Source organism: Ranitomeya imitator, chromosome 7, assembly GCF_032444005.1.
Source record: "Ranitomeya imitator isolate aRanImi1 chromosome 7, aRanImi1.pri, whole genome shotgun sequence".
In the NCBI taxonomy this organism is placed as follows: Eukaryota; Metazoa; Chordata; class Amphibia; order Anura; family Dendrobatidae; genus Ranitomeya; species Ranitomeya imitator.
The window spans coordinates 76,640,230-76,667,717 of NC_091288.1; the positions used below are offsets into that span (position 1 = coordinate 76,640,230).

General features: G+C 42.5%; 1 protein-coding gene across 1 annotated transcript in view; it reads left to right on the forward strand.

The window, feature by feature from the left end:
- Positions 1 to 27,488, forward strand: part of FTCDNL1 (formiminotransferase cyclodeaminase N-terminal like) — a 101,851-nt gene that overhangs the window by 12,078 nt on the left and 62,285 nt on the right. Inside the window, 1 exon segment of the mRNA XM_069735563.1 lies at positions 23,697 to 23,707. Within this exon segment, the coding sequence (XP_069591664.1) occupies positions 23,697 to 23,707 (11 nt within the window).

Genomic DNA, 27,488 nt, shown 5'->3' on the forward strand with positions numbered 1-27,488 from the left:
AGCCCAGAGGCCAATATTAATCTCCCACTTTTTTTTTTTTCCAGGGAAAATTTATAAACCCAATAAAATAATAAAAAAAATAGGCTTTCTATGGCCCACTATCTGAGAGAGAGAGAGATGGCACGCTTAGGACTGGCACACAAGCCCAAAGGCCAATATTAATCTCCCACTGATTGATTTAATGATTTTTTCAGGTAGAATTTAGAACCCAAATCAAGCAAAAAAATTAATAGGCTTTCTATGGCCCACTGAGTGAGAGATGGCACACACAGGAGTAAGGAGTGGCACACAAGCCCTGAGGCCAATATTTTTCTCCCACTGATTGATGTTGTGATTTTTTCTGGTAGATTTTGGAACCCAAATCAAGCAAAAAAATAAATAGGCTTTCTATGGCCCACTGAGTGAGAGATGACACAGACAGAGATGGCACTCTAGCAGAAATGTCAATCTTAATCTCCCACAAAAAAAAAAAAAAAAAAAAAAAAGGAACTGTCCTTCAATTACTATCTCCCTGCAGTAATCTCAGCCAGGTATGGCAGGCAGCAATAAGGAGTGGACTGATGCACAAATTAAATAAAAAGTGTGGACAAACAAACAAGATAGCTGTGCAGAAAGGAAGGAACAAGAGGATTTGTGCTTTGAAAAAAGCAGTTGGTTTGCACAGCGGCGTACACACAGCAATGCAGCTATCAGGGAGCCTTCTAGGGCAGCCCAATGAGCTACAGCGCTGAGGAAAAAAAAAAAAAAAGGAGCTTCCACTGTCCCTGCACACCGAAGGTGGTGTTGGGCAGTGGAAATCGCTACAGCACAAGCGGTTTTGTGGTTAATGGACCCTGCCTAACGCTATCCCTGCTTCTGACGAAGCGGCAGCAACCTCTCCCTAAGCTCAGATCAGCAGCAGTAACATGGCGGTCGGCGGGAACTCCCCTTTATAGCCCCTGTGACGCCGCAGACAGCAAGCCAATCACTGCAATGCCCTTCTCTAAGATGGTGGGGACCAGGACCTATGTCATCACGCTGCCCACACTCTGCGTTTACCTTCATTGGCTGAGAAATGGCGCTTTTCGCGTCATTGAAACGCGACTTTGGCGCGAAAGTCGCGTACCGCATGGCCGACCACGCACAGGGGTCGGATGGGGTTTCATGAAACTCGACTTCGCCAAAAGTCGGCGACTTTTGAAAATGTTCGACCCGTTTCGCTCAACCCTAGTTTTGAAACTTGAATTGACAAATACATAACACTTGTGTAAAGACTAAATATACAGAGTTGACTTGTTTTAGGCTATGTGCACACGTCAGGATTCTTTGCAGAATTTTCCTGAACAAAGCCGGACTTTTTCTGCATTAAATCCGCACACGTTTTTATCGCATATTTTTCGTGTTTTATTCGCGCTTTTTTATTCGAATTTTTCCAGAGCTTTCCACTACTATATTATATAGTGGCAAATCCGGAGATTTTCCTCAACATTAACCCCTTAAGCCCCGAGGGTGGTTTGCACGTTAATGACCGGGCCAATTTTTACAATTCTGACCACTGTCCCTTTATGAGGTTATAACTCTGGAACGCTTCAACGGATCTTGGCGATTCTGACATTGTTTTCTCGTGACATATTGTACTTCATTTTAGTAGTAACATTTATTCGATATAACTTGCGTTTATTTGTGAAAAAAACGGAAATTTGGCGAAAATTTTGAAAATTTCGCAATTTTCCAACTTTAAATTTTTATGCCCTTAAATCACAGAGATATGTCACGCAAAATACTTAATAAGTAACATTTCCCACATGTCTACTTTACATCAGCACAATTTTGGAACCAAAATTTTTTTTTGTTAGGGAGTTATAAGGGTTCAAAGTTGACCAGCAATTTCTCATTTTTACAACACCATTTTTTTTTAGGGACCACATCTCATTTGATGTCATTTTGAGGGGTCTATATGATAGAAAATACCCAAGTGTGACACCATTCTAAAAACTGCACCCCTCAAGGTGCTCAAAACCACATTCAAGAAGTTTATTAACCCTTCAGGGGTTTCACAGGAATTTTTGGAATGTTTAAATAAAAATGAATATTTAACTTTTTTTCACACAAAATTTATTTCAGCTCCAATTTGTTTTATTTTACCAAGGGTAACAGGATAAAATGGATGCCAAACATTGTTGTACAATCTGTACTGAGTACGCTGATACCCCATATGTGGGGGTAAACCACTGTTTGGGCGCATGGCAGAGCTCGGAAGGGAAGGAGCGCCATTTGACTTTTAAATGCAAAATTGACAGGAATTGAGATGGGACACCATGTTGCGTTTGGAGAGCCACTGATGTGCCTAAACATTGAAACCCCCCACAAGTGACACCATTTTGGAAAGTAGACACCCTAAGGAACTTATCTAGATGTGTGGTGACCACTTTGACCCACCAATTGCTTCACAGAAGTTTATAATGCAGAGCCGTAAAAATAAAAAATCATATTTTTTCACAAAAATGATCTTTTCGCCCCCAATTTTTTATTTTCCCAAGAGTAAGAGAAGAAATTGAACCTCAAAAATTGTTGGCCAATTTGTCCTGAGTACGCTGATACCCCGTATATGGGTGTAAACCATTGTTTGGGCGTATGGCAGAGCTCGGAAGGGAAGGAGCGCCATTTTACTTTTCAATGCAAAATTGACTGGAATTGAGATGGGATGCCATGTTGCGTTTGGAGAGCCCCTGATGTGCCTAAACATTGAAATCCCCACAAGTGACACCATTTTGGAAAGTAGACCCCTTAAGGAACTTATCTAGAGGTGTGGTGAGCACTTTGACCCAACAAGTGCTTCACAGAAGTTTATAATGCAGAGCCGTAAAAATAAAAAATCATATTTTTTCACAAAAATAATCTTTTCGCCACCAATTTTTTATTTTCCCAAGGGTAAGAGAAGAAATTAGACCACAAAAGTTGTTGTGCAATTTGTCCTGAGTGCGACGATACCCCATATGTGGGGGTAAACCACTGTTTGGGCGCATGGCAGAGCTCGGAAGGAAAGGAGCGCCATTTGACTTTTCAATGCAAAATTGACTGGAATTGAGATGGGACGCCATGTTGCGTTTGGAGAGCCCCTGATGTGCCTAAACATTGGAACCCCTCACAAGTGACACCATTTTGAAAAGTAGACCCCTTAAGGAACTTATCTAGATGTGTGGTGAGCACTTTGACCCAACAAGTGCTTCACAGAAGTTTATAATGCAGAGCCGTAAAAATAAAAAATCTTATTTTTTCACAAAAATGATCTTTTCGCCCCCAATTTTTTATTTTCCCAAGGGTAAGAGAAGAAATTAGACCACAAAAGTTGTTGTGCAATTTGTCCTGAGTGCGACGATACCCCATATGTGGGGGTAAACCACTTTTTGGGTGCATAGCAGAGCTCGGAAGGGAAGGAGCGCCATTTGACTTTTCAATGCAAAATTGACTGGAATTAAGATGGGACGCCATGTTGGTTTGGAGAGCCCCTGATGTGCCTAAACATTAAAAACCCCCACAAGTGACACCATTTTGGAAACTAGACCCTCTAAGGAACTTATCTAGATGTGTTTTGAGAGCTTTGAACCCCCAAGTGTTTCACTACAGTTTATAACGCAGAGCCGTTAAAATAAATTTATTTTTTTTTCGCAAAAATTTTTTAGCCCCCAGTTTTGTATTTTCACAAGGGTAACATAATAAATTGGACCCCAAAAGTTGTTGTCCAATTTGTCCTGAGTACGCTGATACCCCATATGTGGGGGGGAACCACTGTTTGGGCGCATGGCAGAGCTCGGAAGGGAAGGAGCGCCATTTGGAATGCAGACTTAGATGGATTGGTCTGCAGGAGTCACGTTGCATTTGCAGAGCCCCTGATGTACCCAAACAGTACAAACCCCCCACAAGTGACCCCATATTAGAAACTAGACCTCCCATGGAACTTATCTAGATGTGTTGTGAGAACTTTGAACCCCTAAGTGTTTCACTACAGTTTATAACGCAGACCCGTGAAAATAAAAATTCTTTTTTTTTTCACAAAAATGATTTTTTAGCCCCCAGCTTTGTATTTTTACAAGGGTAACAGAATAAATTGGACCCCAAAAGTTGTTGTTCAATTTGTCCTGAGTACGCTGATACCCCATATGTGGGGGGGAACCACTGTTTGGGCTCATGGCAGAGCTCGGAAGGGAAGGAGCGCCATTTGGAATGCAGACTTAGATGGATTGGTCTGCAGGCGTCACGTTGCATTTGCAGAGCCCCTGATGTACCCAAACAGTAGAAACCACCCACAAGTGACCCCATATTGGAAACTAGACCTCCCATGGAACTTATCTAGATGTGTTGTGAAAACTTTGAACCCCCAAGTGTTTCACTACAGTTTACAACGCAGAGCCGTGAAAATAAAAATCCTTTTTTTTCCCACAAAAATGATTTTTAGCCCCCCAAATTTTTATTTTCCCAAGGATAACAAGAGAACTTGGACCCAAAAAGTTGTTGTCCAATTTGTCTCGAGTACGCTGATACCCCATATGTTGGGGTAAACCCCTGTTTGGGCGCACGGGAGAGCTCGGAAGTGAAGGAGCACTGTTTTACTTTTTCAATGCAGAATTGGCTGGAATTGAGATCGGACGCCATGTCGCGTTTGGAGAGCCCCTGATGTGTCTAAACAGTGGAAACCCCCCAATTATAAATGAAACCCTAATCCAAACGCACCACTAACCCTAATCCCAACTGTAACCCTAACCACACACCTAACCCAGACACACCCCTAATTCTAATCCCAACCCTAATCCCAACCGTAAATGTAATCCAAACCCTAACCCTAGCCCCAACCCTAGCCCTAACCCTAACCCTAACCGGAAAATGGAAATAAATACATTTTTTTTAATTTTATTATTTTTCCCTAAGGCTAGGTTCACATTGCGTTAGGGAAATCCGTTTAGCACTAGCGGATTGCGCTAACACAATGTCTTTTTAGGTGTCGTGTTTAGTGGTCGCGTTAACGTCCCCGCTCTGGAAGATCGGGGATCGGACCTCGGGCGCGCCGCGGACGCTGCAAGCAGCGTCTGAGGCGCGCCACAAAAGAATGGCACCTTGCTAGCGCGAGCCGAAAATGGCACGCTCTAGCGATGCGCTACACCTGAAAATCACATTGCTGTCAATGGTTGTGCTAACGGACCCGTTGCACGGCGTTAATTGTGACATTTTCGCCGTGCAACGCTGTCCGTTAGCGTTAACCCATTAACGCAATGTGAACCTAGCCTAACTAAGGGGGTGATGAAGGGGGGTTTGATTTACTTTTATAGCGAGTTTTTTAGCGGATTTTTATGATTGGCAGCCGTCACACACTAAAAGACGCTTTTTATAGCAAAAAAGTTTTTGCGTCTCCACATTTTGAGACCTATAATTTTTCCATATTTTGGTCCACAGAGTCATGTGAGGTCTTGTTTTTTGCGGGACGAGTTGACGTTTTTATCGGTTACATTTTCGGACACGTGACAGTTTTTGATCGCTTTTTATTCCGATTTTTTTGTGAGGCAGAATGACCAAAAACCAGCTATTCATGAATTTCTTTTGGGGGAGGCGTTTATACCGTTCCGCGTTTGGTAAAATTGATGAAGCAGTTTTATTCTTCGGGTCAGTACGATTACAGCGACACCTCATTTATATCATTTTTTTTATGTTTTGGCGCTTTTATACGATAAAAGCTATTTTATAGAAAAAATAATTATTTTGGCATCGCTTTATTCAGAGGACTATAACTTTTTTATTTTTTTGGTTATGATGCTATATGGCGGCTCGTTTTTTGCGGGACAAGATGACGTTTTCAGAGGTAACATGGTTATTTATATCCGTCTTTTTGATCGCGTGTTATTCCACTCTTTGTTCAGCGTTATGATAATAAAGCGTTGTTTTTTGGCTCGTTTTTTTTTTTTTTTTCTTACGGTGTTCACTGAAGGGGTTAACTAGTGGGCCAGTTTTATAGGTCGGGTCGTTACGGACGCGGCGATACTAAATATGTGTACTTTTATTGTTTTTTTGTTTTTTTTTTATGTAAAGAAATGTATTTATGGGAATAATATTTTTTTTTTTCTGCTTTATTTAGGAATTTTTTTTTTATTTTTTTTTTTACAAGTGTGGAAATTTTTTTTTTTACTTTTTCACTTTGTCCCAGGGGGGGACATCACAGATCACCGATCTGACAGTGTGCACAGCACTCTATCAGATCGGTGATCTGACATACAGCCGGGCAGGATTAGAGCTGCAGCTGCAGCCTGATCCTGACCCGGAAGTGCTCCCTGCAGGACCCGGATGCAGCCCGGCGGCCATTTTGGATCCGGGGACTGCAGGGAGAAGATGCTCGGTACACGGTGAGCACATCACCGTGTACCGATCGTCTCAGGGAAGCCCGCAGGGAGCCCCCTCCCTGCGCGATGCTTCCCTGCACCGCCGGCACACCGCGATCATCTTTGATCGCGGTGTGCCGGGGGTTAATGTGCGGGGAGCGGTCCGTGACCGCTCCTGGCACATAGTGCCGGATGTCAGCTGCGATAGGCAGCTGACACCCGGCCGCGATCGGCCGCGCTCCCCCCGTGAGCGCGGCCGATCGCATATGACGTACTATCCCGTCCATGGGAATTAAGTCCCAGGTCACCTGGACGGGATAGTACGTCATATGGGATTAAGGGGTTAACCCCTTCATGACCTTGGGATTTTCCGTTTTTCCGTGTTCGTTTTTCGCTCCCCTCCTTCCTGGAGCCATAACTTTTTTATTTTTCCATCAATATGGCCATGTGAGGGCTTATTTTTTGCGAAACAAGTTGTACTTTTGAACGACATCATTGGTTTTACCATGTTGTGTACTAGAAGACCGGAAAAAAATTCCAAGTGCGGTGAAATTGCAAAAAAAGTGCAATCCCACACTTGTTTCTTGTTTGGCTTTTTTACTAGGTTAACTAAATGCTAAAACTGACCTGCCATTATGATTCTCCAGGTTATTACAAGTTCAAAGACACCAAACATGTCTAGGTTCTCTTTTATATAAGTGGTGAAAAAAAATTCCAAACTTTACTAAAAAAAAAACAATTGCGCCATTTTCCGATACCCGTAGCGTCTCCATTTTTCGTGATCTGAGGTCGGTTGAGGGCTTATTTTTTGCATGCCGAGCTGACATTTTCATTGATACCACGTTTGTGCAGATACTTTCTTTTGATCGCCCGTTATTGCATTTTAATGCAATGTCGCGGCGACCAAAAAAACATAATCTGGCGTTTAGAACTTTTTTCTCGCTATGCCATTTAGCAATCAGGTTAATCCTTTTTTTTATTGATAGATTGGACGATTCTGAACGCGGCAATACCAAATATGTGTAGGTTTGGTAGGAGGTCTGGGAGGAGATTCCTCAGGAGACCATCTGCCGCCTCATCAGGAGCATGCCCAAGCATTGTAAGGAGGTCATACAGGCACGTGGAGGCCACACACACTACTGAGCATCATTTCCTTGACTTGAGGCATTTCCACTTAAGTTGGATCAGCCTGTAACTTCATTTTCCACTTTGATTTTGAGCATCATTCCAACTCCAGACCTCCGTGGGATATTAGTTGTGATTTATGTTAATCATTTTTAGATTTTATTGTTCTCAATACATTCCATTATGTGATGAATAAAGATTTACAACTGGAATATTTCATTCAGTGATATCTAGGATGTGGGATTTTAGTGTTCCCTTTATTTCTTTGAGTAGTGTATATATAACACTACACTGCCTTGCACCCACTGTGAAATTTATTGAAGGATCGGTGATGATCTGGGGATGCTTCAGCAAGGCTGGAATTGGGCAGGTTAATCTTTGTGAAGGACGTATGAATCAAGCCGCATACAAGGTTATCCTGGAAAAACAGTTGATTCCTTCTGCTCACACAATGTTCCCCAACTCTGAGGACTGGTTTATCCAGCAGGACAATGCGCCATGCCACACAGCTAAGTCAATCAAGATGTGGATGAAGGACCACCACATCAAATCCCTGTCATGGGCAACCCACTCTCCAGATCTGAACCCCATTGAAAACCTCTGGAATGTAATCAAGAGAAAGATGGATAGTCACCAGCCATCAAACATAGAACTGCTTACATTTTTTGTAAAAGGAGTGACATAAAGTCACCCAAAAGCATTGTGAAAGACTGGTGGATGCATGAAAGCTGTGATTAAAAATCATGGTTATTCCACAAAATATTGATTTCTGAACTCTTCCTGAGTTAAAACATTAGTATTGTTGTTTCTAAATGATTATGAACTTGTTTATTTTGCATTATTTGAGGTCTGAAAGCACTGTTTTTTTTGTTATTTTGACCATTTCTCATTTTCAGAAAATAAATACAAAATGTATTGCTTGGAATTTCAGAGACATGTTGTCAGTAGTTTATAGAATAAAAAAACAATGTGCATTTTACTCAAAAATATACCTATAAAGAGAAAAATCAGACAAACACAGTTGCACATGCCACTGTGATCTGCCTGTGGAGTCAGACCCTGCAATACAGATTAAGTATACAGAATTCTCCCCCTGACATCACTAGAGGCTGTGGCTTAGTAGCTTTAGGTCTTGTCTGTAATGTTGGAGATTTTGAGTTCGAGACCTTGAGAGACTCGCAAAAAATAGATAAGATAACATATTTTTATTGCTTTTTATTATTTTTAGTAGTTTTACACGAACAAAAAAATCTTACTTTTTTTCACCTCAGTATACAAGTGCAAAGAAATACAATATGCATGTATAATCTGCATTTGGGTTGACTGCTGCAATACGTCTCAAGATTACCAAAGTCTCGTGTGTTTATTGTTATGTGCTGTGACTCATAGCTAGAGCTGCTGCCTGAGGGTATGGAGATGTGAGTTTGCATCCTGGGGAGACCTGATCATAGGAGAAGTGTGAATATTATAATTGAAGTTATCTCAGTACAGAGATATGTGGCCACGCTCCCCGAGGAGGAGCTATGGAGTAATGAAGACACAAGAGTGAGTAGTGGAAGCTGGAACTGAGCCCTCAAATTGGCACAGATCTAAGATCAACTGTTCTGATTTTTTCATTACAGATCTTTAGTGCTTATTTCCACCACAATATGGTTTATTATCAAAATTGTGTTCCATATATTTATTGCCTCTAATATTCAATTTTTTAATATACAGACTATATTGTTTGTTATATTAAGGTATGTTTGCAGGGCCAGATTTTTGTTTATTGCTTGCCAGTTTATACATTGTTTGTAACTGGCACTTACAGGTCCTTTGGATCAGTACTTCACTTAAAGGGGTATTCCCATATCCAAGATCCTATCCCAATATGTAGTAGGTGTAATAATAATAATAATAATAATATTAGCAAATGCTTCCAATTAGAAATGTAGTATAGTTTTTCTGATTCGCTATGTCTCTTTCCTCATGTGCAGGCATTGCAGGACCTTAGGTGTCCATGGTAACGACCACTGATATAGTGACAGTTAGCTAGTTACTAGTGGTTGTAACCATGGCTATCTAACGTCCTGCAATGCCTGCACAGGAGGAAAGAGACATAGCGAATCAGAAAAATGATACTACATTTCTAAAATTGGAAGTATTTGCTTATATTCAGTAGCATAGCTACCAGAGGGGCAGAGGGTGCGGTCGCCCCGTGCCCGGAGCTCAGAGGGGGCCCACCTGGAGCTAGGCTACCCTTAACTATATACAGTGGGGCAAAAAAGTATTTAGTCAGTCAGCAATAGTGCAAGTTCCACCACTTAAAAAGATGAGAGGCGTCTGTAATTTACATCATAGGTAGACCTCAACTATGGGAGACAAACTGAGAAAAAAAATCCAGAAAATCACATTGTCTGTTTTTTTATCATTTTTTTTTGCATATTATGGTGGAAAATAAGTATTTGGTCAGAAACAAACAATCAAGATTTCTGGCTCTCACAGACCTGTAACTTCTTCTTTAAGAGTCTCCTCTTTCCTCCACTCATTACCTGTAGTAATGGCACCTGTTTAAACTTGTTATCAGTATAAAAAGACACCTGTGCACACCCTCAAACAGTCTGACTCCAAACTCCACTATGGTGAAGACCAAAGAGCTGTCAAAGGACACCAGAAACAAAATTGTAGCCCTGCACCAGGCTGGGAAGACTGAATCTGCAATAGCCAACCAGCTTGGAGTGAAGAAATCAACAGTGGGAGCAATAATTAGAAAATGGAAGACATACAAGACCACTGATAATCTCCCTCGATCTGGGGCTCCACGCAAAATCCCACCCCGTGGGGTCAGAATGATCACAAGAACGGTGAGCAAAAATCCCAGAACCACGCGGGGGGACCTAGTGAATGAACTGCAGAGAGCTGGGACCAATGTAACAAGGCCTACCATAAGTAACACACTACGCCACCATGGACTCAGATCCTGCAGTGCCAGACGTGTCCCACTGCTTAAGCCAGTACATGTCCGGGCCCGTCTGAAGTTTGCTAGAGAGCATTTGGATGATCCAGAGGAGTTTTGGGAGAATGTCCTATGGTCTGATGAAACCAAACTGGAACTGTTTGGTAGAAACACAACTTGTCGTGTTTGGAGGAAAAAGAATACTGAGTTGCATCCATCAAACACCATACCTACTGTAAAGCATGGTGGTGGAAACATCATGCTTTGGGGCTGTTTCTCTGCAAAGGGGCCAGGACGACTGATCCGGGTACATGAAAGAATGAATGGGGCCATGTATCGTGAGATTTTGAGTGCAAACCTCCTTCCATCAGCAAGGGCATTGAAGATGAAACGTGGCTGGGTCTTTCAACATGACAATGATCCAAAGCACACCGCCAGGGCAACGAAGGAGTGGCTTCGTAAGAAGCATTTCAAGGTCCTGGAGTGGCCTAGCCAGTCTCCAGATCTCAACCCTATAGAAAACCTTTGGAGGGAGTTGAAAGTCCGTGTTGCCAAGCGAAAAGCCAAAAACATCACTGCTCTAGAGGAGATCTGCATGGAGGAATGGGCCAACATACCAACAACAAAGTGTGTCAACCTTGTGAAGACTTACAAAAAAAGGTTGACCTCTGTCATTGCCAACAAAGGATATATTACAAAGTATTGAGATGAAATTTTGTTTCTGACCAAATACTTATTTTCCACCATAATATGCAAATAAAATGTTAAAAAAACAGACAATGTGATTTTCTGGATTTTTTTTTCTCAGTTTGTCTCCCATAGTTGAGGTCTACCTATGATGTAAATTACAGACGCCTCTCATCTTTTTAAGTGGTGGAACTTGCACTATTGCTGACTGACTAAATACTTTTTTGCCCCGCTGTATGCCTACTGTGCATGCCAATATAGTTGAGCTCTGGGTACAGCAGGGACAGAATCTCCCTGCACTGCTGCGGTCTGTTCTGTAGAGGAGCATGTGTCCTCAGACGCTGGGTGCCGGCACTGTACCTGCTGCCTCCAGCAGAGCATACTGCAGACACGCACACATTGCCGGCTGTGTGGTGTCTGCTGAAGAGACTTCAGGACGCTGCTTCTTCCCTCCCTGAGCCCTGCATACAGGAGCAGGACAGGAGGTAGGATGATGTAGGAGCTCAGGCTGCAGGGGGCTGGAGGTGACAGTGCAGTGCGGAGGAGGCAGGACACTGTTCCCCTCCTGACAAGTCCCTGAGGTTTCTTGCATCCGTTTTGCTCTCTCTCTGTCTGTCTCGCTCTCTCTCTGTCTGTCTCGCTCGCTCTCTCTCTGTCTGTCTCGCTCTCTCTGTCTGTCTCGCTCTCTTTGTCTGTCTTGCTCTGTCTGTCTCGCTCTCTCTCTCTGTCTGTCTCGCTCGCTCTCTCTGTCTGTCTCGCTCGCTCTCTCTCTCTGTCTGTCTCGCTCTCTCTGTCTGTCTCGCTCTGTCTGTCTGTCTCTCTCTGCCTGTCTCGCTCTCTCTCTGCCTGTCTCGCTCTCTCTCTGTCTGTCTCGCTCGCTCTCTCTCTGTCTGTCTCGCTCTCTCTCTGTCTGTCTGTCTCGCTCGCTCTCTCTCTGTCTGTCTCGCTCTCTCTGTCTGTCTCGCTCACTCTGTCTGTCTCGCTCAGTGTCTGTCTCGCGCTCTCTCTGTCTCGCGCTCTCTCTGTCTCGCGCTCTCTCTGTCTCGCGCTCTCTCTGTCTCGCGCTCTCTGTCTCGCGCTCTCTCTCTCTGTCTCACGCTCTCTCTCTGTCTCTCGCTCTCTCTCTGTCTGTCTCGCGCTCTCTCTCTATCTGTCTCACTGTCTCTCTGTCTCTCTCTGTGTGTCTCTCTCTGTCTCTCTCTGTGTGTCTCTCTCTGTCTCTCTCTCTGTGTCTCTCGTAATGTGGTCCTGTAGCTGGGGTCAGGGTCCTATCAGTCCAATGTGTCTCATCTCATATCAGTAAATACAAGGTAACAAACATGAAAATGCCATTTATATAAACAATAAAAATCCCCATAAAGTTGAGGATACATATATATGACTAGATGGTGGCCCGATTCTAACGCATCGGGTATTCTAGAATATGCATGGCCACGTAGTATATTGCCCAGTGACGTAGTATATTGCCCAGCCACATAGTATATTGCCCAGCCACATAGTATATTGCCCAGTCACGTAGTATATTGCCCAGCGACGTAGTATATTGCCCAGTGACGTAGTATATTGCCCATCCATGTAGTATATTGCACAGCGAAGTAGTATACAGCACAGAGCCACGTAGAATATTGCCCAGCTACGTAGTATATTGCCCAGTCAGGTTTGTCACAGGTCAAAAAATAAAAAATAAACATATACTCACCTTTCCGAGGGAGCCCTTGTAGTCCACGGCAGGTTTCGGTCCCAGGGTTGGTATTAGCGCAGGACCTGTGATGACGTTGCGGTCACATGACCGTGATGTCATGGCAGGTCTTTGTAGTGCAGGCGCGCAGGGCCTGTGATGATGTCGCGGTCACATGACCGTGATGTCATGGCAGGTCTTTGTAACGCTGGCGCGCAGGGCTTGTGATGACGTCGCGGTCACATGACCGTGACGTCATGGCAAGTCCTTCTGCCCCCGGAACCTGCAACAGAAGATGGTTAGATTGGTCACGGCAGCCATGACAGGCAGCTGGCGAGACCAATCAGCGAATGAATACCCGTGACAGAAGGACAGACAGAAAGACGGAAGTGACCCTTAGACAATTATATAGTAGATGAAGAGCCAAATAGAATAAAAATGGGAACAGCCAGTAGGTGAGTGTAGATAATCACAATCACATATAGATGCATATGTATACTCAGTCTGAATAACATGGCCCACAAATGGGGAGAAGGGAAAAAAAGAAGAGATGAAATACAGGGGGGCGCACTTTCTTCTTTCATTGTGTGATATTTTACCTCCTCCCTTTCTTCTGTTTTCCTCTTTCTATCCATTCACCTCTTTAGGCTCTTGTCCAGACAAGAGTATTCCTTTTAGGGTTACCTGGATTCATTCAGGGACCTATTCCCATATGGTGGACTCTATACGCATTTACTGGTTGTTTTTATTTTCTGCAATTTGCAGTCCACAGAAAGGGGCAGAGACCAGAATCCAAGGGAGATACAACGTGGGGGCTAATGCGGGGGCCATTATACATTTTCGATTACAGCAGGATCATCTGCTGAGGTTCCCCCTATACCCATGATTAAAGTGTGCCACCATAGTTGTAATCAAGGTTTAGGGGCCCACTCAGATGGTTCGCCCCCCCTGAGCTGAACCCTTAGCTACGCCTCTGCTTCTATTATTATTATTACTACACCTACTACATATTGGAATAAGATCTTGAAGATGGAAATACCCATTTAGTTTTAAAGGGTACTCTATGTGATACATTTTTGGCATGGGGTAGGTTATCTTATTGAGGGTAAATTGAACTGATTGCTGCATATGGGCTTTTTAAGTGTTTTTATATTTGTCCTTTTTGTACTTTTTCTTAATAACATTTTTACTTATGGAGATCCCTTTTGCACTTGCATACTCCTTTTTCTCTTAAATGGTTAATTACTAAGTATGCGTTAGGTTGATCTTCTTAATAGTGGTGCTTCCTTAGTTTGCATTTTTCTGTACCCTTACCCCATAGTGAAACATGTGTGAGCTTTTCATAGTCACCATTCCTACAATTTATATCCACTTAACAACCTGCAGAAGGTCATGTGACTAGAAGGTCCCGCTAAAAGTAATATAATGCTATCCATAATATAGTTTGACCACTGGGTGGCAGTGCAACATAAGGAATATGCCCTATAGACAAAAGTATTGGGTCACCTTCACAGTATGCCGACAAGACTAGCGATGAGCAGATCTTTTGAAATTTAAATTTGCCGCCTTTGCAAAACTTTCAGAAAAAAATTGATTTACCTAAATCTTAATACTGCATTGAGAACCAGAGCCACCATCAGGGCATTACTGGTCTTAGTGTTGTATGGGACCCAGTGAGCAGAAGAGAAAAGGGAGGACCTCAACCAGTCTGGGTTCTGCTCACCGGGCCCCAGGGTATAACAAAGCATTGTGTATCGGCGTGCCATCATAGGTAGTGCACATCTCAATGAAGGGAACTTTCCTGGAGCTCCATGGATAGCCGTGCATCTGCAAGGGAGTCCCTTCACCTCTTCTGTGACGTGCTGGTGATGGCGCATACGTGATGACATCATCACGTACGTGCCAGCATGTACTCCCCACTCGCTAGAAGTGGCACTGCTCCTGTAAGGGATCGTATGAGAATTAAGTATGAAAAACTTTTTTTTTTTAATAAAATGAATTAAATGGGCTTGGGGGAGCAAATTATGATAAATTGATGGTGGGGACAGCAAATAATGACTTGAGGTTGGTGAGTGGGGAGAGAAAATAATGATTAATTTAGGGTGGGGAGAGCAAATGATGATGAATTGAGACTGGGTGATGGGATATGCAAATGAAAATGAGCTGAGGGTGGAGAGAGTACATGATGATGTATTGAGGCTGGTGGTTGAGGGACAGTAAATGATAATGAATTGAGGGTGGGGGACAATAAATGATTATATATTGGGGGTGGGTGAGAGTAAATGATACATTTGTAGGAGAGACCAAATGATGATGAATTGAGGGTCTGGGTGGCTGGGAGAGAGGACATGACATAATGAATTGGGGTGGAGGGGGCATGTAAATATAATGAATCGGGGGAGCAGGAGTGGGGAGCATTGAGGCTGCAGAAGTAAGACTGGTAGTGAATTGGGGGAAAGAGTACAGGTTCTAATTAATTTATATATTTATTGGGTGGGGAAAGTGGCTAGTTAGTGAGGGCAGAATGGTGAATTACAATTTACATTTGGAATGGTGGGTTGCATAACAACTAATTAAATCTAATTAAATATTAATGGTGGATGCAAGTCTGTTACCAGCTGCATAGTGTACAGGTTGGGGAAAAAGTGGGGAATGTGCTCTGGAAGCAGTGCTATAGATCAGGGGTCCCCAACTCCAGTCCTCAAGGCCCACCAACATGTCATGTTTTCAGGATTTCCTTAGTCTTGCCCAGGTAATAATTGCATCACCTGTGCAATGCAAAGGAAATCCTGAAAACATGACCTGTTGGTGGGCCTTGAGGACTGGAGTTGGGGACCTCTGCTATAGATAACTGTGTGTCTTTGTTACACCCAACAGTGGCGCATGTAGATTTGTCGACCCACTGTGCCAGAGGGCAGGGCATGCCCAGGAAGGGGATTAGCTAAGGGACTTCCTGGTGTTCACTGGAGCTCCTGATGGTGGGTACAGACTGGGCTGCAGGTAGCCACCAGGTACGACTCTAGGGCAGAGCCAAGCTGCTTACTCCAGGGTATGATGACACCGATTTGGGCTAGGTCTCCATTCAGACTAGTAAGTTCTGGCAACTCTATTGACATGGCTTCGGACTCAGTTCACACATGCCAGACTAGGATACTGGATCAGGGTTTGGCTGCATATGGACCAGTGAACAATGTTGAGGCACCTGCCGCTCCGGGAGCGGGGGACAAAGTTGAGGCCCTGTCCACTCCAGGACCAGGGGACGAGGTCGGCATTGGCCACCCAGGGACCAGTTGACTTAGGAAATATGACTGGCTGATCTGGGACCGGGGGATTTCAGATACAGGACTGGTCACACCGGGACCAGGGGCCTGCAAATATACAGGACACCGGGACCAGGAGACCTCACACCTCACTAGTAGTACACATTACTTACTAATCATTCTACACATTGCTTGGCGACTCCCTAAGGGAGTCTTTTAGCTATTGGCTGGGAGACATCTTGCAGGGGTACGCATTATGCAAAATGCCTCTCAGCAACAGGCTGAGGGCATTTAGCAAAATGCGTGCTGCCCCTTCAAGAGCACGGGAGTGTGCCCTCGTGTGTACTAGGCACGCCGCTGGGATCTGTGGTGAGCACACACAGATCAGGAACAAACAGGAAGCAGGAGCACGGCGGGACCGCACCGATAGCCAGGGCTGTAAGTCGGCATCCCTGCATGGAAGGAGAAGGGGGCAGTATGCAGGGGTACCAGTAATAACGCTACAGTACCCTCTCATTATGCCCCCTCTTCAAGTCCACAAAGACTTTCTGCAGAGAAGTTGGAGGCCGACACCTCTTAACGAACTTTCACGACTTCTCTTCAGAACAACGACTTCTGTCCACTAGAAGAAAAGTGACACCTCTCACCATCTTCATGACTAGGATGCTGCTTCTCTCCATCAAGCTATCCTCAGCATAGGACAAAGCAGGCATAGTACCAGGAAGTGAGCACTGGAAAGTCTCTCCCTGTATGTTGAGGTTAGCTACCACCCTGGAGGATTCAAGGACCAACTGGAGTTCCTCCACCAGGTTGGTGGACTGCAGAGCCTTGACAGATGACACTGCCCTGATGTTCTCTTCTCCACATCACCTAGAGACTGAAAATACCCCCTGTGGTCCTGTCTTGTCTGGTCTCCAAGATGACACATCCACAAAGTGGGGATGTTCCTCTGGGCAGATCATTAGTACAACAATTGCCAGTACTGTGTGGGAACATTGCCTCCACTTCCCTTTCCTCAGAGACACCAGCGCACAGCGACTCAGTGGCTAGCAGACTTAATGGAGAAGGTGGCCACATAGCTGGCTGACCTAGATGTATGGGGACACCTATTGTGACTCGGCTGTCTCCAACGAAGCACCTTGCAGGGTCTCCAGTCTAGGACTTGCATCTATGTTCTCCGAACTGGATGGCCAATGGGAATACCAGACCGTACATGGAAGGCGATCTTCTCCAAGTATAACTGTGATGTTTCTGTTGTCTGATAACCTGGTTTGGAACAGTAGAGTTTGGGAGACTATGTGCCTCTGCACCCAAGGACCCCTCTTTGTAACTTAACATGGCCTGCACTTCATGGATGAGTTGCTGTGGTTTCAAAACACTTCCACTTTCTAATAATACCAATCATAGTTGATCATACTGGGCATCCTATAACTGTTCTTTGCTCGAACTTGATGAGCTCTTTAGAGTAACCTATTCTTTCATAAATGTTTGTGCAGGCAAACTGCATGGATAGGGAGTGGATTTTATACACATGTGGCAATGGGATTTAATGAAAAATCTGAATTAATTGATTAAGACATTTGTAGATACTTTGGGAAATGCTCTGAGTGTGACAGAGCAATTCCCAAGTCTCTGTATTTAACTCCTAATTTGCATATGATTAACAATGCTTATTGGTTTAAGTGTTTTTATTAAACTTTTAAACATAACAACAAACTTTATGCATTAATTGTGTGTTGAAATATGCTTCATCCATAGATACATATAAAGGAACATGGGGGACGGGAGTGGTGAGGTGGGGGAAGGGGAAGAGAGGGGGAAGGAAAGGTAAAAGAAATTAACCATAGTGTAGACAGATTTGTTATTGCTTGTAAAGATTTGTCTCCTAATCTGTCTTGTTGTCACTAGCTTCAATTTCCCTATATTAAAAGTAAACTATATACACACAAGGAATGTCTCAACATTCCGTAACTCCACATTTAACAATTAACTTTGGTAGATGGTGGTCCAAATATTCCACTTCTTTTCATATTTATGTATACAATCGTTCATTATAGCAAATTTAAGATCAAGCGCATTGTGTGTTTGTAACCTGTCCACAACGTCAGGGAGTTTTGGGGGATCAAGTCTCCTCCAGAACGCAGCAATCAGATTTTTTGCTATTAACAGGATGTGGATGATGACATGTCTTGTGGAAGGGTGGATGTCCTCCAAGTTCAATGAGAACAGTAGATTTAGCGAAGAGAAAACAAAGTCTCTGCTGATAAGTTTGCTGATGTAATTAACAATGCTTATTACTCGGGAATGCAACAACAGATAAAATATTTAAAGGTGTTGGTGGATTTACTTTACAAAGACCTGCATGCCCATATGTGCTGTTTGGGGGCTTGATCTTACTGACAGATTCCCTTTAAGGTTGTTACACTTCTAAAGGAGCCCGCAGAGAGAACATTTTAAGATTTGGTGTCACACAGTCACATAGTTTGGGGGAACTACAGGAATGGTTGCCCTGAGCATTAATCTTTTAGGGGAACAACATTTCATAAGAAAAAAGAGAACGTATTTGTTTTTTGTTTTTCCTTTTGAAATTTTTGCACATATAAGAATTGGAATTGCTACTGCCAAGGTTCAGTACGTACGGTATGTCTCGGCTCTCCGGTCAGAGTCACTTTTATATAGCTGGATCCTATGGTGTAACAGACTTTCTGCTCCACCTCTCTCTGTCTGGAGAAGAGGATGTGGAAAGTTGGATTAGATGAGTATAAACTCTACTTATTTATGGGTAAGATGGCATAAATATAGCATAATGATGATTGGAGGAGGCACTCTGGCTAGCATTACCACTTTCTAAATGCGACATTGTTTTAAGGGCATTCATGGGCATTATTATTAGGTTAGGTAGGTGCAATGCCTACCTTGTCCTGGGCACCGACAAACCGTATCATGACACTGGGGTCATTTTTCCAGTTCACATATGACGAAAAAATCATTGTGGAATGGCTGATGTCATAAAATTTTGATGCAATTTTATCTCTATAATGTAGTAGTGACTTCCTTCCTCAGAAAGCGATTGCTATTGTGTTGAACTTTTGTATTGCCCATAAGTTTTTATGGAAGCCAGATTGACAGAATCATTGCCTCATCACTCACAAATTAGATCCTCTCATTTAGAACATAAAGAAACATCATAAAGAATATTTGCTGCAAAACGCCTCAGGCTCTTAATTTTTAGAATTTAACAATTTTTTTAATGGTGCAAATTCCTGCTCACTGGTAGCAGACTGCTTTTTTTTCGCTGAGCTGGGGACTACAAAGAAGCTAAGAAGTCAATTTGGGTTGTGTTACATTTGGATGTTAAATTCCCAAAGTCTGGAGATATCTATTTTTCCATTTAGTCCTGCACAAATGTAGAATTTCTATGGTGAATTAACATATAGTTAGATATCTTGATATACATTAGTTGTAGGATGATGAGTTATGTTACTCTTTTCACAATCAGCCTCCTGACACTAATTTAGAAATGTACAGAATATCTATTTATGCAGAAAGCAGGGCGACTCTGGGGTTTTGAGTTTAGATCTGACTACAGAAGTATCTGCTTCTCATAAGTCATAAACATTTGACTGTAATTTTTTCGAGAAATGCATAAGATACATTTATTAATGCAGCACAGGGTTCATAGTGATACCTCTCTGGAGTCTTTCTATTTTTATGTAATTTTGCAATTCTGGCATTTCCTATTACATAACAAACTCTGACTCAGCTCTGACCTGTGCTATGCTGATCTTATGTGGGGCACATCTTCAACCATGAAACACCCATTTTAAAAAGACAAAGGTATCTTAATTATTTGGTAAATATATTGCCAAGATCATACTTTGCTCTTTTATCTGTGTAGTTTTTTGCAAAGATAGAAGTAGAGTTCACAGGGTGAAGAAGCCTCATAGTTGGATCCATTTCCAGCTTCGCCTACAAAAAATTGTCTCAAAATAAAAAAGAAGGTAGGTCTAAAAATCTGATGGTGGTCATGGATCATTGAGATAGATACTAAGGTATTTTTTTTTTAAGAACAAGGCCAACTTTAGTCATTCCAGTTTCCTGTTCTTTGTATGGGCTTGAATTTTTTATTCCAGCTGCAGTTCTCTTGACCCAAAGTAAACAGCCTCATATATTCTTACAAAGAAGAATTGCCCTACGGTCACTTCCCTACAGCTTCTATTACCCCCTCAACCCCTGAAACAGGACATCATCAGGGTGCGGCACTGCGATTACTTACCACAGCTACTGTGTCTCTACATTCCCCTAATGATGTTCCAAATCAATAGTGGTGATGAAGTTGGAGGCATCGTCAGTCACCAGTGACACACAGCTTCCGCCACCACCACCCTGCAGCTTTAGCCCTCACTGCCATATCGTCTCTTTCACTGCTGCCATTCTTCTCCTGCCACCACTGCTATTTTCACTGAAACAGAATTTCATCAGAAGGCGGTCATAGAAGCACCTAAGTGAAGCTAATCGTCATCATGGGGCACTGCTAGTGTCACTGACACTGCTTCTATCACCGCACCCTGATGACAATTTGTGCAGCTGTCACTAACACTGCTTCAATCGCTGCTCCCTGATGAAGTCTTATTTCAGTGAGCAAGGTGGCAGGAACAGAAGCTGTGGAAAGGCTTTAGGGGGTGATGGTGACAGTAACTGGGGTATGTGACCGCAGCGTGGCCCCTGATGTTCTGCAGGAAAGTGACAGCAGGGCCATCCTCCTTTGACGTTTCATTTGAGACTATCCTCATATGGAACGTCACAGGAAGTAAAGTAAATAAAACAGTTATAGGGATTAGCACGATAGGAAGAATACTAGGGAATTTTAAGATAAAGCAAATTGGAGAAGTGGCTAGAACTTAAAGGTATTCATACATGGAATTCTATGTGCCGGTGTGTCGGACAACACCTTTAATAATAATAGGTAAACAAAGAAAAACTGTGTATGTGGACCTACTCTAAAGCGCGCCACACATTAGAGATTTTGAATCACACAAGTGAACAAAGCATATGAAAGTAGATATGTGTTAAGAAGGATTTTTGGCTGATATCAGGTTCTATGGTTGCAATGATGTCTATGCAAAATAACAGCTCTGTATCACATCAATGGAAGCCTAGACCAGCCAAAGATCATGGCAAAGATTAAAAACAGCATACCATTATCTTCCAAAAATAACCTTTACAACCATAAAAAACATTTAGAAAATGGCTTTATATCTGAAATCACTTACAATGAATTCATGCCTCTCAACATTTTCCAACCTTATCAGAATAAGGATAGGGTAGGCAAAGAACCCATATATCACCAAAAGGACACATATACACATGGGCCTGTCTTTTTATGCACTAAAGACCTTATACACATTATATAGCTGTTAGCCAAATATTGATTGAACGATGGTTTAGCCAGCTGCTATCTCGCCCAATTCTCCCACACAAGGGCGCTCTGCCGTGCGCTCCCATGTTCTGTATGAGAGAATGAGAGATCGCAGGTGCTGGTGACGTCACGAGAAAGAGAAGAGGTGCATGGAGGACAGAACTGGATGATGGACGGCTGCGAGGCGGTTGAGTCAGGGGGAGAAAACATACCTCCCTGACTCAACAGAGGTATGGCAGGAAATTTATAAAATCATTATTTCAGTGTTCCTAGGGATAATAAACATAAGAGCCACCTTCACAGAACGCAGCCTTAGTGCTGCTGAAGGTGGCTATTTTACTTTAATAGGCCCTGGGGGGTGACAGGCTCCCTTTAAATAGCTGGTGAGATGAGAATTATTTTGGTCTTGGACCCACAAGGACAGGCTGTTTTAAAAGCTAAAAATATCTCACTTGAAAGGTGAAAACAGGTCCTAAAGCTCCAGAAACAATTTACCAGAACCTTATATTCTACTTTTAAATCTGCTCATTGGAAAACACAATTTTCGTTGAGTTAGATCTGACACTTGTTTTTGACTAACTTTTGGCTTCTGAATCCAAAACCTTTTAAAGCTACAGGATACCCTCCCTTTGTCTCCAAAACCACACAAGAGGTACATACAATGGAAAATAATATAAAAATTACCTGAATGTAATGTTTATTTAAAGCTTTTTTGTTCATAAAAAGAATATATTGTTACTGTAATTCAAATTGTGTGCAAGTAGTAGAGGTCAATATGAACAAAATCATCAGAACAGAAACCATATTTCTGAAAAATAGTAATAATCAAGTTGAGGACAAAGCTGAATAGTAAATATCACAGGTGTAAGACACAGAGTCCACCTTTATTTAAGTGGAAGGGATGGGCAAAGTATAGCAGCGGGTAAAGTGAAGTGCAAGTGCAAAAACTGGAGGTTCCCAACTATGAGCAGTTTTCACTAAGGGCTCAACCAATCACCATCACATACTATGTGAGTAATCAAGGGGTAACCAAGCGTATTACAGGATGTAGATCATTGAAACAATGAGTGGCGTAATCAACACTAGAAGATCATGTATAATCGGTTATCAGGAAAAGGGGTGTATACCACTTTAAGAAAACGAAAAAAGCTGCCCTTACCCATAGTTTCCACTTTGGGACCCAATGTACGCAGCCCCAACGCGCGTTTCGTGTGGGCTTCCTCTGAGGGCTGCAATGAATATACACCCTTTTTTCCCCTTCATCCACATCCATATAGTCTCGACACGCTGCTTGCACACCCTGTGAGGGGCCCAAGACTTTATCACCACGTTTTACTTTTAAATATGCAAATTAGGCTTGCTTGACAAGCGTGCTGATGTTCGTCCTTTAACTAGTAATGGCGAAATTGCCACAGATATAACTAAAGGAATCATGGCTGTTTAGGCACTTATTACGAAAAAATAGCAGACAGGCATGATCTGAAAGAAAGGAATTAAGTGTGTAAATAAAGAAATAAATTATGCTAACCCCCTGTATACAGAAATTCTGAATATTTTGCAGTATGAAGAGGAGCACACAATCTCGCCACACTGTCTCAAATGTAACTGAATAGCCAAGACAAATAACAATCTGATGTCGTTTGCCAAAGTCATCCTCCACCCATCCCCAGTCAAGGGCGTTTCACTTTCGGCTAATAGGAGAAGGGAAGGAAAACATACATTTTTGCCAAGGTTTTGACATGCGTTTTTGTTGAGGATTTTTCCCCACTCATTGGGATGGGTCAAATTTGTGGCAAAAACGCTGAAAGAATTGACATGCATTAGATTTAACCCCTTCCTATATTCAATTTTTTTGTTTTTGTTTTTTCTTGTCCTTCTTCCAAGACCCATTTTTTTCTGTCTACATAGCCATATGAGGGCTTTTTTTGTGGGACATGTTGCACTTTTGAATGACACCATTCATTTTATCATGTGATGCACTTGAAAGTGGGGAAAAAATCCAAATGCACTGAAATTGCAAGGAAAAGTGCAATTGCACAATTGCTTTTTGAGTTTTTATTTACCATGTTCACTATAAAGTAAAACAGACCTGACATTATGATTCTCCAGGTCAGCATGATTACGCAGATACCAAACATGTATAGTTTGTTTTTTTAACTGGTGAATAAAATTTGGAAATTTGTAAAAAAAAAATAATAATTTGCTTTTGTTGCCATTTTCCGTGACCTGTAACATTTTCAATTTTCAGGAAATGGGGCTGTATTAGGGCTTAGCTTATTTATTTTATATTTTAATACATCGGACTTTTATTCATGCAGAGATACCAAATATGTGTATTTTTTATTGTTTTATTTTTAAAGGGAATCTGTCACCCCAATTTTCACCTATAAGATGCGGCCACCGCCATCAGGGGCTTATCTACAGCATTCTGGAATGCTGTAGATAAGCCCCACGATGTAACCTGCAAGATAAGAAAAACAGGTTATATTATACTCACCCAGGGGCGGTCCCGGTTCGGTCCGGTCCGATGGGCGTCGCGTTCCGGGTCCAGCGCCTCCCATCTTCATTCAATGAGGTCCTCTTCTTTGCTTCCTGCCATGGCTCCTGCACACGTGTACTTTATCTGCCCTGTTGAGGGCAGAGCAAAGTACTGCAGTGCGCAGGCGCCGGGCCTCTCTGACCTTTCCCGGAATGCTGTAGATGAGCCCCTGATGGCGGTGTCTGCATCTTATAGGCGAAAATTGTGTGTGTATATATATATATATATATATATATATATATATATATATAAAGAAAAAAAAACAACCAGCACTCCCAATGTGAACACATGCAAGCTGCAAGCTGTATCATATAGATATAAAGAAACACAGCAGCACATGTATATGAATCTAGGCCATGTGAAAACACAGACAAATATTCGATATGAATCATACTACTCAAAAATATTTTTTCATAAAAAATTTTTTCAAAATTTTTTTTTCATAAAACTTACAGTTATAGATAAAATGAAGATTCTTAGCGCATAAATTGGCCAATTCATGTGTGCCCATCAACCGCGGCAAGGTGATCTCCCTCTGATGGGTCCTACTCTACTGTGCATGCCACCCTGCTTGTGAATCCCAGCCCCGCACTGTGCATAATGCATAACACACTGCGGGGCTGGGATTCACAAGCTGGGTGGCCGCACAGGCGCAGTCTGCGAAACTGCATCTGAGGTCAGACGGGCAGCGCTCACTGCGCCTGCCCCAGGCAGAACAAAACAGCGCAGGCGCCGGATTTGATTTGAAAACAGCACGGAGGGGGCGGTGCCCGGCGCCGAGGAAGCCTTGAGTGACGGCAGTGTGGCGTGTGCAGCAGGGGGGTTAACACCTGCCTCCACGACTAAAGACAGGTATTTTTGCGAAATTATAAAACGCTTTATTTCTGCTTTGACTGCACCAATAACTACAAGAGCCACCTTGTCAGAATGCAGCATTACTGCTGCACAAGGTGGCTCTTTTAGTTTCTAACGGCTGGAGGGGGTGACAGAGTCCCTTTAAGGTGCTCAAAACCACAATCAAGAAGTTCATTCACCGTTCAAGTGCTTTATATGAATTGATGGAATGTGGAAGGAAAAAGTAAACATTTAACTTTTTCCCACAAAAATCTTACTTTACCCCAAATTTTTCATTTTCTCAAGGGTAGCAATAAAAAAATGGACCGGAAAATTTGATGTGCATATTCTCCTTAGTACGCCGATACCACATACAGTTATATGAAAAAGTTTGGGCACCCCTATTAATCTTAAGCTTAATGTTTTATAAAAATTGGGTTTTTTGCAACAGCTATTTCAGTTTCATATATCTAATAACTGTTGGACACAGTAATGTTTCTGCCTTGAAATGAGGTTTATTGTACTAACAGAAAATGTGCAATCTGCATTCAAACAAAATTTGACAGGTGCATAAGTATGGGCACCCTTATCATTTTCTTGTTTTAAATACTCCTACCTACTTTTTACTGACTTACTAAAGCACTTTTTTGGGGTTTTCTAACCTCATTGAGCTTTGAACTTCATAGCCAGGTGTATACAATCATGTGAAAAGCTACTTAAAGTGGCCACTTTTAAGTTGTTCTCCTGTTTGAATCTCCTCTAAAGAGTGGCGTCATGGGCTCCTCAAAACAACTGTCTAATGATCTGAAAACAAAGATTATTCAACATAGTTGTTCAGGGGAAGGATACAAAAAGCTGTCTCAGAGATTTAACCTGTCAGTTTCCACTGTGAGGAACATAGTAAGGAAATGGAAGAACACAGGTACAGTTCTTGTTAAGGCCAGAAGTGGCAGGCCAAGAAAAACATCAGAAAGGCAGAGAAAAATAATGGTGAGATCAGTCAAGGACAATCCTCAGACCACCTCCAGAGAGCTGCAGCATCAACTTGCTGCAGATGGTGTCACTGTGCATCGGTCAACTATACGATGCACTTTGCACAAGGAGAAGCTGTATCGGAGAATTATGTGAAAGAAGCCGTTTCTGCAAGCACGCCACAAACAGAGGCGGCTGAGGTATGCAAAAGCACATTTGGAGAAGCCAATTTCTTTTTGGAAGAAGGTCCTGTGGACTGATGAAACCAAGATTGAGTTGTTGGTCATACAAAAAGGCGTTCTGCATGGCGGCCAAAAAACACAGCATTCCAAGAAAAACACTTGCTACCCACAGTAAAATTTGGTGGAGGTTCCATCATGCTTTGGGGCTGTGTGGCCAATGCCGGCACCGGGAATCTTGTTAAAGTTGAGGGATGCATGGATTCCTCTCAGTATCAGCAGATTCTTGACAATAATGTTCATGAATCAGTGACAAAGTTAAAGTTACGCAGGGGATGGATCTTTCAGCAAGACAATGATCCAAAACACCGCTCCAAATCTACTTAGGCATTCATGCAGAGGAACAATTACACTGTTTTGGAATGGCCATCCCAGTCCCCAGACCTGAATATCATTGAACATCTGTGGGATCATTTGAAGAGGGCTGTCCATGCTCGGCGACCATCAAACTTAACTGAACTGGAATTGTTTTGTAAAGAGGAATGGCCAAAAATACCTTCATCAAGGATCCAGGAACTCATTAAAAGCTACAGGAAGCGACTAGAGGCTGTTATTTTTGCAAAAGGAGGATCTACTAAATATTAATGTCACTTTTCTGGTGGGGTGCCCATACTTATGCACCTGTCAAATTTTGTTTGAATGCAGATTGCACATTTTCTGTTAGTACAATAAACCTCATTTCAAGGCATAAACATTACTGTGTCCAACAGTTATTAGATATATGAAACTGAAATAGCTGTTGCAAAAAATACAGTTTTTATAAAACATTAAGCTTAAAGTTAATAGGGGTGCCCAAACTTTTTCATATAACTGTATGTGGAGGAAAACTAGTTTTTGGGCACATGCTAGGGCTCGGAAGGGAAAGAGAGCCATTTGACTTTTGGAATACAGAATTGGCTGGAATCAATAGCGGACACCAATGTTGCATTTGGAGAGCCCCTAAGGTGCCTAAAGAATGGAAACAACCCACAAATTACACTATTTTGGAATCGACACCCCTAAATTTATCTAAATTTGTAATTGAGCACCTTGAACCCTCAGGGACTTCACAAAATTGTATAACGTTGAGCCGTGAAAATTAAAAAACACATTTTTCCCACAAAAAATTATTTTAGCCCCAATTTTTTTATTTTCACAAGGGTAGCAAAAAAAAAATGGACCCCCAAATTTGTTGTGCAATTTCTCTTGAGTATGCCGATACCACAAATGTGGAGGAAAACTAGTTTTTGGGCACACTCTAGGACTCAGAAGGGAAGGAGCGCCATTTGAATTTTAGAATACAAAATCTTCTGGAATCAATAGCCGATGCCATGTCGTGTTTGGAGTGCTCCTGAGGTACCTAAACAGTAGATACCAACCCCACAAATTACGGTGCCCTATTTTGGACACTAGACCCTTAAGGAATTTAGCTAGATATGTGTTGAACTCTCAGGGGCTTCACAGAATTCTATGATGT